Source organism: Lycium ferocissimum, chromosome 2 (genome assembly GCF_029784015.1).
Source record: "Lycium ferocissimum isolate CSIRO_LF1 chromosome 2, AGI_CSIRO_Lferr_CH_V1, whole genome shotgun sequence".
In the NCBI taxonomy this organism is placed as follows: Eukaryota; Viridiplantae; Streptophyta; class Magnoliopsida; order Solanales; family Solanaceae; genus Lycium; species Lycium ferocissimum.
This window is the reverse complement of record NC_081343.1, coordinates 50,637,201-50,650,339: the sequence shown is the minus strand read 5'-3', so window position 1 is coordinate 50,650,339 and position 13,139 is coordinate 50,637,201. Positions and strand designations below refer to the sequence as shown.

General features: G+C 35.8%; 2 protein-coding genes across 3 annotated transcripts; both read left to right on the top strand.

Moving 5' to 3' along the window:
- Positions 1 to 409: 409 nt before the first annotated feature.
- On the top strand, positions 410 to 6,302 carry LOC132043256 (transcription factor GTE12-like). The gene is made up of 11 exons (XM_059433765.1): positions 410 to 582; positions 2,251 to 3,176; positions 3,302 to 3,365; positions 3,448 to 3,546; positions 3,642 to 3,694; positions 3,786 to 3,840; positions 3,934 to 4,017; positions 4,121 to 4,239; positions 4,331 to 4,397; positions 5,513 to 5,634; positions 5,855 to 6,302. Exons 2-11 carry the CDS (start codon positions 2,265 to 2,267, stop codon positions 6,083 to 6,085), a joined length of 1,806 nt encoding a protein of 601 aa, XP_059289748.1. The 5' UTR covers positions 410 to 582; positions 2,251 to 2,264; the 3' UTR covers positions 6,086 to 6,302.
- Positions 6,303 to 7,104: 802 nt separating this feature from the next.
- Positions 7,105 to 11,078, top strand: LOC132043177 (protein SRG1-like). Of its 2 annotated transcripts, XM_059433668.1 has the most exons (5): positions 7,105 to 7,486; positions 8,135 to 8,382; positions 9,391 to 9,715; positions 10,276 to 10,539; positions 11,039 to 11,078. In XM_059433668.1, exons 1-4 carry the CDS (start codon positions 7,232 to 7,234, stop codon positions 10,537 to 10,539), a joined length of 1,092 nt encoding a protein of 363 aa, XP_059289651.1. In that variant the 5' UTR covers positions 7,105 to 7,231; the 3' UTR covers positions 11,039 to 11,078. The 2 variants fall into 2 exon arrangements, with proteins under 2 accessions (XP_059289651.1, XP_059289644.1); XM_059433661.1 differs by lacking the exon at positions 11,039 to 11,078 and having other exon boundaries at positions 10,276 to 10,715.
- Positions 11,079 to 13,139: the final 2,061 nt, after the last annotated feature.

Genomic DNA, 13,139 nt, shown 5'->3' with positions numbered 1-13,139 from the left:
AGAGGGTTAGAGTCCCATACTGGTTGGAATGATATTCTGCTTATATGGACTTGGACAAATTTAACTTATTCCTTTTGTTTTGTCACGTAAAAGATCATAAAAGTAAAAAAAACTCAGCGCATCTGAGTTTAATTTTAACGAAAATACTTATAATTGTGAATTCATTAATTTATAAAATTGTTTTTGACATCTTTATAAACTTTAACTTGTTAATCTCGGTTAAACTTATAAAAAATTTATTTATGATCTGTGCGAAAAAAAATAGTATTGAACCGATACTTGGGGCTCAAGCAAAACACAAAAGAAAGAAGGAAAAAGAAAAAGGAAGGAGGAGTAGGTGATATATATTTACGAATTTCTTCAAAGGGTTAAAAGGGTCTTTATATATTAAGAAAGGCGGCACATATATACATACACTAGAGAGAGAGGCAATGATGAATGAATCAATAATAAAAACCCTAAAAACCTCAGTGATAGTCGCTTCGCTCTTTGCAGGTGGTGGTCTACTCTTAGCAGCAGTTGTTTCATTAAAGAGAGGGCTCTCTGAGCCCTTTTTCACTCGCCTTTAGAGTTGAATTTCAGGTGTCAAATTTTGCTTCTTTCTCTGAATAAATTCTGGGTCTTCGTTATTTTTTTGTTGAAAATCATCCTTCTTTCTGTTTGAGTTGAAATTCAGTTAATTCTGTGTGTAATTTGTTTTTTCTTGTACTAGTTATAGCTGAATAAATTGTGGGTCTTGTTTATTTTTCCTGTTTTTGTTGAAAATCATCCTTCTATGCGGTGTAGGAGACAAGTTTGATCACGGTCTTTGTGATTTGGGCAACTTGTGGTTCAGGGAAGATTAAATCATGGGGTTTTCTTTGTCAGCTAATTCAGTGTCAAGTCTTTTTTTTTTTTTTTTTTAAAATTTTTTTTAAACTTTTTTGCAATTTATGGCTTAATGAATTGTGGGTCTCTTTTGTTTATCTGTTTTTGTTGAAAATCATCGTTTTTTGCTTCTCTGTGCTGTAGGAGAAAAGTTTGATCACGGTCTTTGTGTGTTAGGGAACTTATTTTTTAGGTTGAATTTTGTATGCGTGGTTCAAGAAAATTAAATCACGGGGTTTTCTTTGTCGGGTAATTCAGTGTCAAGTTTTTTTTTTTTTGGGTGCAATTTATGACTGAATAATTATGGGTCATGTTTATTTTTCCTGTTTTTGTTGAAAAATCGTCGGTTTTTGCTTCTCTATGTGTGTTGTAGGAGAGAATGTTGATCATGGTCTTTCTGGTTTGGGGGAACTTAGTTTTTAGGTTGAATTTTGTATGTGGTTCAGGGAAAATTAAAATCACGGGGATTCATATTTGGGAATTGATTGTTTAGATTTGCTCTCAGAGCCCTTTCTTCTCTGAAGAAGAGCGACTCGGCTTTAGGGGGCTTTGAGTTGAATTTCAATGTAATTCAATGTCAAGTTTGTTTTTTGTGCAATTTATGGCTGAATAAATTGTGGGTCTTGTTTATTTTTTCTGTTTTTGTTGAAAAACATCGGTTTTTCCTTCTCTCTGTGCTGTAGGAGAAAGGTTTGATCACGCTCTGTGTTTTGGGGAACTTGTTTCTTAGGCTGAATTTTGTATGTGGGTTTCAGGGAAAATCAAATCATGGGGTTTTCTTTTTAGGTCATATTGGGGAATTGATTGTTTTGATTCAACGCTTTTGGTTCTGTCTGTGTGATTTGGGGGAAAAGAAATTATGGCGTTATTTTTTTTTTTTTTTTTTTTAAGGTGTGGGGGGGTTTGACGGAGCTCTTGTTGATCCTTCAATTAATGGAACTTGGTGCTCAATTTATTGGTTGAAATTCACCTCATCTGATTGGAATCATCTGAATTTGCTCCCTTTTAAGCAAATCCATGTTGAAGAACACTAACAATGAAACATGGAAGTATAGTACATTAATTAAGAGCGTATGCTAGTTTCAAGTCCCTGTTCTTTATATTTAAAAAGAAAACAAAAAAGGTTTCAAGTCCCTGAGTATCAATTACTTTGCTTTATTGTCTTTCTCTTTACTCTTGTGGGATATGAGAGGGATGGGATTTTGATGACTTGCAAGAGGTAAATTTAGTCTTGATATCTGATTAGGAGGTTATTGTCATGTTCTTTTTAACCATATCTTTGGCCTGGGTAAATGTTTCGTCTTTTAAGTTTGCTTTCTATTTGTATCAAAAGTGCTGTCTGGTTTCCCTTTTAACTCCTTTTTGTTATTCTATATTTTCCAGGGTCTGTATGTTCAATGGTTAATGCTCAATCTCCGAAGGTGAACAGTTCTCTTCAGCTCCTGGAGTTGCCCACCATGAACATTGGTGATAGTATAGTGACGAAGAAGCTGAAAATAAAAATTTCTTCCAAGGGAGTGCGGGCTGAATCTGGCGGAGGTTCTGAGATGGGTATAAAGGTGAAACTACCTATGCCGTCTGACTCTAAGAAACGTGCACCTCAGTTGGTGATGGACAATGAAAGAGAGAAAAGGCGGAAAATGGATCGGAGTATAAAGCAACAATGCAGTAACGTTCTGAAAACCTTGATGGCTCATCCTAGTGGATGGCCCTTCCTTGTACCAGTGGATCCCGTCCTGTATAACATTCCTGACTACTTCACTATAATTAGAAAACCAATGGATTTGGGAACAGTCAAAGCTAAATTGGATGGCAATCTTTACTTCGATGTTGATGAATTTGCTGCTGATGTGAGGTTGACGTTCGCAAATGCAATGAAGTATAATCCTCCTAGCAATGATTTTCACCTCATGGCTAAGAGATTGGATAATGCTTTTAATCAGAGATGGAAGTTGCTAGAAGGGAAGTGGAAATCTGAGAGCAAAAAATTCAGTGAGGAGTGTGTTTCAAGTGGTATAGAAAATGACACTAAGAATACAAGGGAGACTTTCTTCAAGAAATCTACACCACATGCTAATGGTCTGAACAAGAGATCAATGCCTTTGGAGGAGAAGCAAAAGCTGAAGAAAGAACTTGTTGATTTACTTAGGGGAAATGTTATTAAGAAAATGCAGAATGCTCTTCAAAAGTTTGGGTTGGCGGGTCTAAAAGAAGAGAAGGTTAACTTGGACCTAGATAAGTATGATGACGACACACTATTGGAGTTAAAGAGGGTGGTTAAAGCATATTCCAATTTAGCTACAGAAAAGGTAATTAGTCATATATTGGACCTCAAGTGGTACAATAGCTGTTTACTGCGAAGGAAATTTGAAGTTTTATCATTTTTTTCTTCTGGAACTTTTACTTGTTATCTAATTGATGCTCTTTTGTACAGGCAGAGCCCGCTAGCGTGAAACAAAGTGGTGGGCATCTGTCATCCATGGAGACTGTCCCTAAAGGTACGAAAAGGGCGGGTATAAAATTTCTGCTTTCATGGATCCTTTCCATAAGCTGATTGGAGATGTGTCTTTTTGGGCACAGATAGTAGCACAAGTTCTATTTGCTCTGTCAATACCAAGCAACAAGCAAACATTGTTGCTTGCCACCTTCAGGGTGTTGATACTCATGCTCTTCCTAGGAGTAAGTTTGTTCTGCCCCTCTTTTTTCTTCAGCTTCTTTGGAGCTCTGAACCTTCAATTGCTAATAAACAAGTTGTACTTCTGTTCGCAATTCAGATATTCCAACAGAAAGAAAGCCAGAGAAAGATCATTTGGGTGTTGCTAGAAGGGTGGGTGTCTTGATGTTTAGAACATCTTTGAATAGATTTAAGGCGTTACTCATTCCTTTCTTTGCAACTGACCCCTTCTATGCATTTTCAGGATAGAGAGGTGACAAACTCCTCGGCATCAGTTAGAAATGATTTGAACTCTCATGGTGATTGCAAACCTTTCTTATATTTGTTCAATAGCACGCATAAAAAAAATCTTTAATGTTCTTTATTGACGAGCTGCTTTCGATAATATGAAGGTGGTCGAGGTATCCTTTGTGAAGAAAATTCATGTTCCAGTCCAAGTAGATCAACATGTGATTCCACTGTTACATATTGTGAAGGTGATTGTGTGTCTAGCACTCTTTATATCATTTCATTTTTTTTGGTACCCAAGAAGGCAAATGAACTTAATTCTAATCTGCGATTACTGTTTTCTGGAAATAGGGTGGGATCCTCTTATGAACGCTGATCTTTCCCCGACCAAAGCGCTACGTGCTGCAATGCTGAAGAGCCGATTTGCTGACACCATTATCAAAGCAAAACAGAAATCGCTTCCAGTTGATGTAATGCCTTCCCTTTCCTCTTAGAGAACTTATGGCATACATTATTTAAATTTGGTTTGGTTTGTCACAACTTTTTTGTTTGCTGAATCAGAGGGATAAGGCTGATTTGCATAGAATGCAGCAGGAAAGAGCGCAACTGGAAAAGCAGCAGCTTGAAGGTTTGATGGTTTATGTTGTGATTGATTGATTGGTTTCTTCTTACGGTAGTAGCTTAAATGGAATGTGGATAATAAACTCAAGTAATTGAACACACTTGACATATGTAGAGGATCTCTATCTGGCTAGTTATCAATATTGATGCAGATAAAATAGAAGAATGCTAGGATACTTATAAAACAAAACAAAATTATATAAAAGGCAAAAACTTATGCTTTATGCACTGTCACCCTTTTTGGTCCTGCCACGGATTCTAGAAAGCTCTTAATGTGATGTTAATATTCTTTGGAGAGTGCCTGGATAAAAAAGATGCTATATAGCTGAATTTACAAAAGATTCAAACTATTTGAGCCAAAAACAAGTCCTTGGATTCCTTTTTTTTGGGTTTGGTCTTGTTTTGTGGATTTGATTTTTCAGTTTTCAGTGTGAAAAACAATAAAATCCAATTCAAACTAAACTAAGTTCTGGTTGGTTCGGTTTTCCATTTCGGTTTGGTTTTCCGGTTTTTAAAGTTGTTCCGCTTTCCCTCTTAATTAGCTATGAGATTTAGTGAGATAGTGTATATTTACAAACTGTGTATATAATGGACATTAGTAACTACAAACTAATCTAGATCATGAATTTATTTAGATTTAATTTCGCAGAAAGAGAGAATTTCATGAACAAGAAAATGTAGTTTTTTTTAAACAAAAACTTTCTGAGGAAAGAGTGCAAACTCATAAAACAAAAGTAGTCTTAAATTAATATTTATTCAAAAACTCGCAAAATGACTAATAGGAAACAATAGCACTCGCAAAAATTGCAAGCATATTAAACAATTGAAAAATCTTGATGCTCGATATAACAGCAAATAAATAAAAGAACCAACATTTTGTGGGGAATAATGCACACACCTGCCTTGGAATGAATCTACGTGTTGCGAGGCTGAAGTAGTCCACAGCCTCTTTTCAATTATATCACTCTTTTGCTGTCGTCTTATGAGGCGATAAAATCTCATAGTTCAGAGATAATTAGCAGCACGTATCTGTAATTAAGTGGTTGCATTTCAAGTAGTCGTACATTATTTCCTTTATTGGATGTGGTGCTGTTTCTCTGACAGAACCTTGGGTGTGTGCAGAGAAAGCCCGCATTGAGGCAGAACTTAAAGCTGCTGAAGTTGCCTCTCGAAGGAAGGCGGAGGCTGATTTAAAGATGCAGCGGGAGAGACAACGGGAAGCTGCCCGGATTGCTCTACAAAAGGTTTGTGGTTATTGTTGAAACTCTCACCCCCCACCTCTCCTTGCTTTACCCCCGCTTACACATACCTCCCTCCCCAACTGCAACACCCCTTGCCAGAAAAGAATAAAAACCAAGCAAGAAGCGAAGATGGAGAAATAACAAATGAAGAGAACATATCCCTGTTTTTAATAACTGAATTCCCCCTATCACTCACTGAATTTTTTTTTCCCTTCCTGAACAGATGGAAAGGACCGTTGAATTTGAAGATAATCTGAAGATACTAAGAGATCTAGAGAAACTATGTAAATGCCGCTCAGAAGCTGAGAATTTCACTGGTAATGGAGATGGATTCACTATCATATTGGGGGACAACCCTCTGGAAAGGCTTGGCTTATGCATCAAAGAGGATTACTTAGATGATGATGAAGATGCAATAGTGGACGGGGATTGGGAAGATGGGGAGATCTTGTAATAAGGGGCGGAGCCTCGCCCGTTTTTGTACCGTTTCTTGTTTCTTGCCCCTCTTGTTTATAGTAGGCTACTCCTTGTATAAATGCATCAATTTCTATCCCACCCTTTTTCTCTAGGTTCGTAGTGCGATAATGTAAACCTGATATCTAACTGCATATATCTGAAATGCTCAAGAGGTTGTGATATACCAAGTAGTAGGGTGTTCATTGGTCTGTTCAGTACGGTTTTGGTTCGGTATCTCAATTTTAATAGTGCAGTCAACCAAATATTCTGCACAACAATGCATTGAGTTTCTGTCCATGTGTTATAATCCTTGTATTGTGATTCCACCACCCCTTGTGTGAAAATTCATATGGGAGATGCAGCAAACCTGAAATTGGGTAAAAAATTTATCGATAATACCAGTACAGAACGACAGATGAGAAAAGTCTTACGCGTACCTGAGAAGATCCAAAAGCATCATTTAGAACTGTACCATACGGACTCCAAATGTGAACACGACGAATCAACACGGATAGAGGCTGTAGTGTTTCATGGTTTGGAATAGTTTGCTGCAAATGGATTTTGAAAGTTGTAGGTACATATGAAATTCGAATCCCCTAACTGTGAAGATGGCAGCGAAGCAGTGGAGAATTCCCTGGAAAATCATTGGAATTCCTTTTCATATCTTCCATCACATTTCTCATCATTCTAGAGAGTCAATTAGATCATAGAGTTGCAGTTTCATGTTGCGCAGAAGTATATATGGAATGCTAAATTTCGGGTCTTTTAAGAGCTTCATAGTAATTTGCTTTAGTACAATTTTGCGTGGCGATCTTGTGTTTCTTATATTGATCCTTGCTCAGACCATAGTTTGTTTTGCCATGTAATTAGGATAGTACCGGCCTGTTTTCATTTCAATTATTTAGAATCCTGCTTAATTATTCTTTCAAACCAGTAAAAATATTTACCTAGAGATTCCCGTTGGAGGTTCGGTGCTTCCACTTGAAAAAAAATAAAAATATATATGCTTGAAAAAAAATAAAAATATATATGCATGTACTATATAATTCAAATAATTAATTAAGGAATCTATTGGGTTTGGTTTGTTTGTTTGTTTTCATTGAACTCATATATTCAAGTTCCCAACAAGAGATTAACTGAACCAATGGAGTCACCCCCGGAAGTGGTAAACTTTGGAAAATCTGTGTTGGTTCCAAGTGTTCAAGAGCTTGCCAAAGAGCACCTTGCTGATATTCCGGCCAGGTATGTCCGTCCAGGACTGGAATCTCCGGCCGTATCTGCTGGAGAGGCGGTGCCTACGGTACCGGTTATCGATCTTCAAAAGTTGACATCAGGGGATTCCATGGATTCTGAGCTGAAAGAGCTTCACTCTGCTTGCCAAGAATGGGGTTTCCTCCAGGTTTGGTTTTCTTCATGAATTGTTTAATAATTCAATTGTTCTTTGCTTTTCGTTGCTTCTTCTATTCATTATTGGGGTTGTTAATATTTTGATTTGTAGTTTTCATTTTTAGTTCCTAAAAGTAATACTATGAATTAAAACTCCTTTCCTTTGTCAACCAGTGAAAATGATAGTACCAGTACTTTTTTTGTCTCAAATTATGTGGTATTTCCTTTAGTTTTAAAGCCTTTTAAAATATTTGGCACACAGATACACAGCTCAAACTTGTTTTAGAAAGTCTAATTCACTTATCAATTTAATACATTACAGTTCGGTACAATATCTTTTTGTTATACTAAAATACTTCGTGCGAAATTGCTTTAGGAATATGTCCAAGCCTTACCCCTCTGCTTTTAACTATGATTAAAAGTTAAGCTTCGTTATACTTCAAGTTGGAGCTCTATTAGAGTCAACTTTACCCATTTTTCTTTCTTTTTCAGAAGGGACTTATGTTCAATTTTTCAGGAAATATGCTGTAATATCACAGTTATAGACTCCGAAATGCATAAGATTTCGTGTTCTCTTCCTTCTCATTTATTGGTTGTATCAGTATTAGTTTAAATTTTTTTTTTTTACCATCTTCTCCTGACACTTCTCTTGAGAAGTTAGGTTATAAACCATGGAGTGACACCTTCATTACTGGAGAACTTCAAGAGAGAGGTTATTGAATTTTTCAGACTCCCAATGGAAGAAAAGAAGAAGCTATGGCAACAGGAAGACAACCATGAAGGTTTTGGTCAGCTATTTGTTGTATCAGAGGAGCAGAAACTTGATTGGAGTGATATGTTTTACATAACTACTCTTCCCCCTCATATCCGGCAAATGGACTTGTTTCAAAAATTGCCTTCAAAACTCAGGTGCCTCTCTCCCCACTATCTCTCTCACCATGGTTCACCCTCCCCGGAGTCTATCATATTGATCTTTCCAATGATGCGGAGGTCCTAAACAAAATAAATTTACCTTGGACCATTCTTGAACCAGGAGTAAGGTCCCTTTGCTGTATCCTCTTGGGGAACCACCTTAAGAAACATCCTTGTGAACGACTTATGTAGCAATTGCTGGTGCTAATTAGTACGATTAGAGATTGATAAGTCTTCCCCCCTTAGTCACTTAATTTCAGTTTCCTTACAAAAACCATAAATGAACCGAACTATTAATGGAGGCATGAATGAATCACTTAGCACAGTTCAGGGGTATATTTGGACCTTTTCGGCTTTCCCATGTAAGACAAATGTGGCCTCACACCTATGTGCAAAGAAAGCAAAAGAAATCAGATTCATTTAAAGATATCATATTCTTCTGCAATAGTTACCCATGTTTTTCCACGTGCATTTTCTGGTCGTGTGTATTGCTGCAGTATCTATAACCCGTTGCAACATAACACACCCATGTTCTTCGGAAAGAAAAAGATACGCCCAGGTCTTGTTTCAGTTATGCCTGATAAAACTATTGTTTACTGGAGTTACATCTTTGAAGGGAAGATGCAAAGAGAGACACACCTGTATAAGAAAAGCATATAAAACGTCCCGTATCTCAACAATTTCAGAAAACACACCATCTTAAAAAAGGTGCATTCAAGTTATAAGCTTTCTTTACGTACACGTTATTTTTGTTCATCAATGGTTATGTCGTATCCTATTCAATACTTTAGTTAGTTTTGTGCATATTCTGTTAATATATTAATGATGGTTAAGGACTAAAAATGGTTAGATATAAGATACGATTCTAACACAATCTGCTGATAATCTTAGTGCTTCTTTTGTCACGTGGAGTGTGTAAACATTGTGGTTCTACTTCTTAGATGATAAATTTGATTCTAAGGTGGTATAGTTGCAAGATGATCATGACTTAATCCCAAAATGCAGGGAAATCATGGAAGCATACTGTAAACAAATAAAAAACCTAGCAATGATCATCCTATGTCAATTGGCAAAGGCTTTAAGGATGGATGAACAGGAAATGAGAGAGCTATTCAGTGATGGCGTGCAGTCAATGAGGATGAATTATTATCCGCCTTGCCCTGAGCCACACAAAACCATTGGCTTCAGCCCTCATTCCGATGCTGATGCCCTCACTGTCCTTTTCCAGCTAAATGAAACTGAAGGCCTCCAAGTCCGAAAAGATGGCATATGGGTGCCTATAAAGCCTCTCCCGAATGCTTTGATTGTGAATATTGGTGATATTATGGAGGTAAATAAGAACAAACTTGTTAAGTAACTGATTTCTCAAAGGGTGGTAACGCAGTGAGAATTGCAATTTTGTTCTGTAAGTTATAGGTTAAGTTCTGGTTTATTCACCGCGTTATCAACTTATCATGCTTCATATATTAACTCATTTACATTCATGAAAGGTCTTAACTCAGACCATTGTTTTGCGAGTTAATAAAATTACACATGCTTCAAAGTGTCTTCAATCTCTCCCTGCCAACAAAAGAAAAAGAAAATAAAAGCTTTGAGGGAGGTGGAAATAAGACTGTCTTACCATTTTCATTTGATTTAATTAGGTTAAAACTTGCTCGTTTAGAACAAATTGGAGGTCATAGATATTAGACTTAGCTGAAGACAGTGTGGTATGGCCCTTAACCCGAGCCCACACATAGTGTGGTGGGGCTGCTCTTTTTTATTACTTGGAAGTGAGACTTTATTTTATCTTAATTTTGGAAAGAAGTTAAAGAGCTCTTTTTCAGAAAAAGGATATTCATGAAAATATCATTATGTAATTCTGTATACATGTGTTATTTGATTTGGCAGATTGTGAGCAATGGTGTTTATAGGAGCATTGAGCACAGAGCAATTGTAAACTCAGACAAAGAGAGGCTCTCTGTTGCAACATTCTATAGCTCCAACCTTGACTCCGAATTGGGACCTACACACAGCCTCATTGGACCAAACAATCCTCCAATTTTCCGAAGAGTTCCCGTAGAAAAATATTTCAAGGAATTTTTTGCAAGAAAACTTGATGGAAAATCGTACATTGATTTCATGAAGGAAGAGGCATGGGATGGCGAATCGTAGGTAGCATTTGGTACTTTAGTTGGTTATTAGCTTATCGACATCTTGTGAAATATTTGACGAGTTACTCATGCACTCTTGCTGTTGTAATATGCAATTCCACTGTTTGATGACTGTAATAAAGGAGAAAATGTGACATTCTTTGTTCCATTAGAAACGATGGTGTTTGACTTGTTACAGGATTTAAAATGTTACTTTGATTGTTGTATTATATTGGTGCAGTGGAAGAATAAACAACAGTCGAAAAGTTAGTTTGATAGAAAAAGTTGCATCAATGTTATATTTTGAATATTATATAACTCTGAATACTTGTAAATTGTAAAAACTGTATGAAAAAATTACCAGCGTTATAAATGTCAAACATTTTGCACGCTAATACAGATAAGAGTACTTAGATTTGGAAAAAACACTCTTTTATATTTGGAAAAATCTATCTTTATTCTTTTAGACAAGTTATTTAAATGACTGACATAGCTTCCTTGTATTGAACAATACATGACAGTCCTGCTCTGTAGATTTATGTGCCGGATAAAAAAAAGGGAAACTTACAGGAATAACTACCTTAAAGGTGGAACTTACCAACCGTAGCTATCATTTCAAATTTACAGCTCGTAGTTAACATTACAGCAAAATACGTGTGAATTCGCGTGTATTTGAAGACCTTCAAATACACGCAGAAGCTGTATAGAACGTGTATCTTAAAAACAGATCCGTGAATATTAGGCATTAATCATGGATTAAATAAGGAAGGCGTAATAAAATCTTTTACAATCTGTTCCATCAATTTAGATTCCCATTAACCACACGTTTCTTCTTCTCTCTTTCCTTATTCAACCTAGAAAAGTAAATTTAAATTTCAAAAACTTTCAAAACAGAGGAAACACAAAAACAAAGGTTACGATCGTACAACAGGTAATTCGGAAAAAATCATTTATAAAATCAAATACACTTAACAAACAGTTGAATTTGAGCTTTTGTTGATCGCATTCCATTTGTTGCATCGTAATTGCAATTTGTGTAGTTTTTTGTACTAATCGTCGAACTGTAGTGAGTGAAGGTTGTTTTGTATTTGCTTTTCATTTTATTTGTTGGTTTTCTCCATTGTTAATTTTTGTTTGAATAGTGAGTTCGTATCTAATTTTTGTATTTTAGGCAGTGATTTGTTCACATGTATGTGTATTAGAAGCAATGATGAACTGCGAATCAAATACATATACATTCAAATTCATGTATGTGTATTTGAAGCAGTGATGAACTGTATATTTGTTCGTATGTATGTGTATGTGTATTAGAAGCAGTGATGAACTGCGAATCAAATACACATACATTGTTATTCGTGTATGTATATTTGACGCAATGATGAACTGTATATTTGTTCATATGTATGTGTATGTGTATTTGTTCAAATATGTGTATGTGTATTTATTCATATGTATGTGTATGTGTATTAGAGCCTTTTCCTGAGCTGAATCAAATACACATACATTCAAATTCGTGTATGCATAAGTTTTTTATCAAAATGTATGAATTTATTTTAATGTATGTATATATTTGATTGTCAGTATTTGTATTTAATTTTATGTGTTGATTTTCTCCATTGTTAGTTGTTTTAGATTAATGATTAACGTATATTATTTGATAATGTATTTCAGGTTTTAATCAATCACATTGAATTCAGTTGTTGGAAAATATCCACTGTATCATCGTTGATTAGACACTCTGGTATTTGGAACGATGAGAACTGTTATGTGAATTTCAAAATCGATGCTGTTGTTTTCAAAGAGTATTCGATGTATATAGATTTGTTACAGTCAATTGCAACTCAGTTGAAACTAGACTCGACAAGAACAAATATATACATCAAATACACGGTGGAAGGTAATGATATGCCGATGGAAATACACAATGATATGGGTGTGAGAGTGTATGTGGAATCGAAGAAAGAGAATAAACAGTTAGCAATGTATCCATTGTGCATAACTACTAATGATAAGAGCAGCGACAATTGTGTAGCTGATGAAAGTTGTATTCAAGGAGAGGTTTTGCAACTTGGATACACAAGTCAATTCAATGCTATGGAAACAGTCGGGTGTGTAGACTTGACGTCTTCAAGTTATGGCAAGGCTGTTGCTGTATTTGAAAAAGGCACCAATCTGATTATCGAAGACAAGAACCAAAGAGAGGTTGTTGTTGATCAAGTCTACCAGAACAAAGATACATCAAAAGCTGTGATGGCAAATTATGCAATTTCAAATAGGTTCAATTTTCGTGCCGATAGGTCTAATGCAATAAGGTAAGTTCAAAAGTTTTATGCTGTATATAATGTTATGTATTTATACTGTATAAGTATATGTATTCAAATAGTTTGTATCATCATAAATTGGGCTATGTATTCAACTGTTCTATCAGAGTATATGCATTTATTGACTGATGTATTTTGTACTTAATGTATTTGTGTTGATCTGTGTATTTGTAGCTATACTGTTGTATGTATGTCCGAAGAATGTGATTGGAAATTCAGCGCATTGAGTGTTGGAAAATCCGAAATGTTCAGAATTAGAGAGTTCCGTGACAAGCATACATGTCCGCTAAAGGATAAGGTG

Excerpts from the sequence above, each read along its gene's own strand:
- LOC132043256 (XM_059433765.1), top strand. The coding sequence starts at position 2,265 with ATGGTTAATGCTCAATCTCCGAAGGTGAACAGTTCTCTTCAGCTCCTG. Across the intron at positions 3,547-3,641 it reads TACTCATGCTCTTCCTAGGA|ATATTCCAACAGAAAGAAAG; the intron begins GTAAGTTTGTTC and ends TTCGCAATTCAG. Across the intron at positions 4,018-4,120 it reads CACTGTTACATATTGTGAAG|GGTGGGATCCTCTTATGAAC; the intron begins GTGATTGTGTGT and ends TTCTGGAAATAG.
- LOC132043177 (XM_059433668.1), top strand. The coding sequence starts at position 7,232 with ATGGAGTCACCCCCGGAAGTGGTAAACTTTGGAAAATCTGTGTTGGTT. Across the intron at positions 7,487-8,134 it reads AAGAATGGGGTTTCCTCCAG|GTTATAAACCATGGAGTGAC; the intron begins GTTTGGTTTTCT and ends TTGAGAAGTTAG. Across the intron at positions 9,716-10,275 it reads ATATTGGTGATATTATGGAG|ATTGTGAGCAATGGTGTTTA; the intron begins GTAAATAAGAAC and ends TTGATTTGGCAG.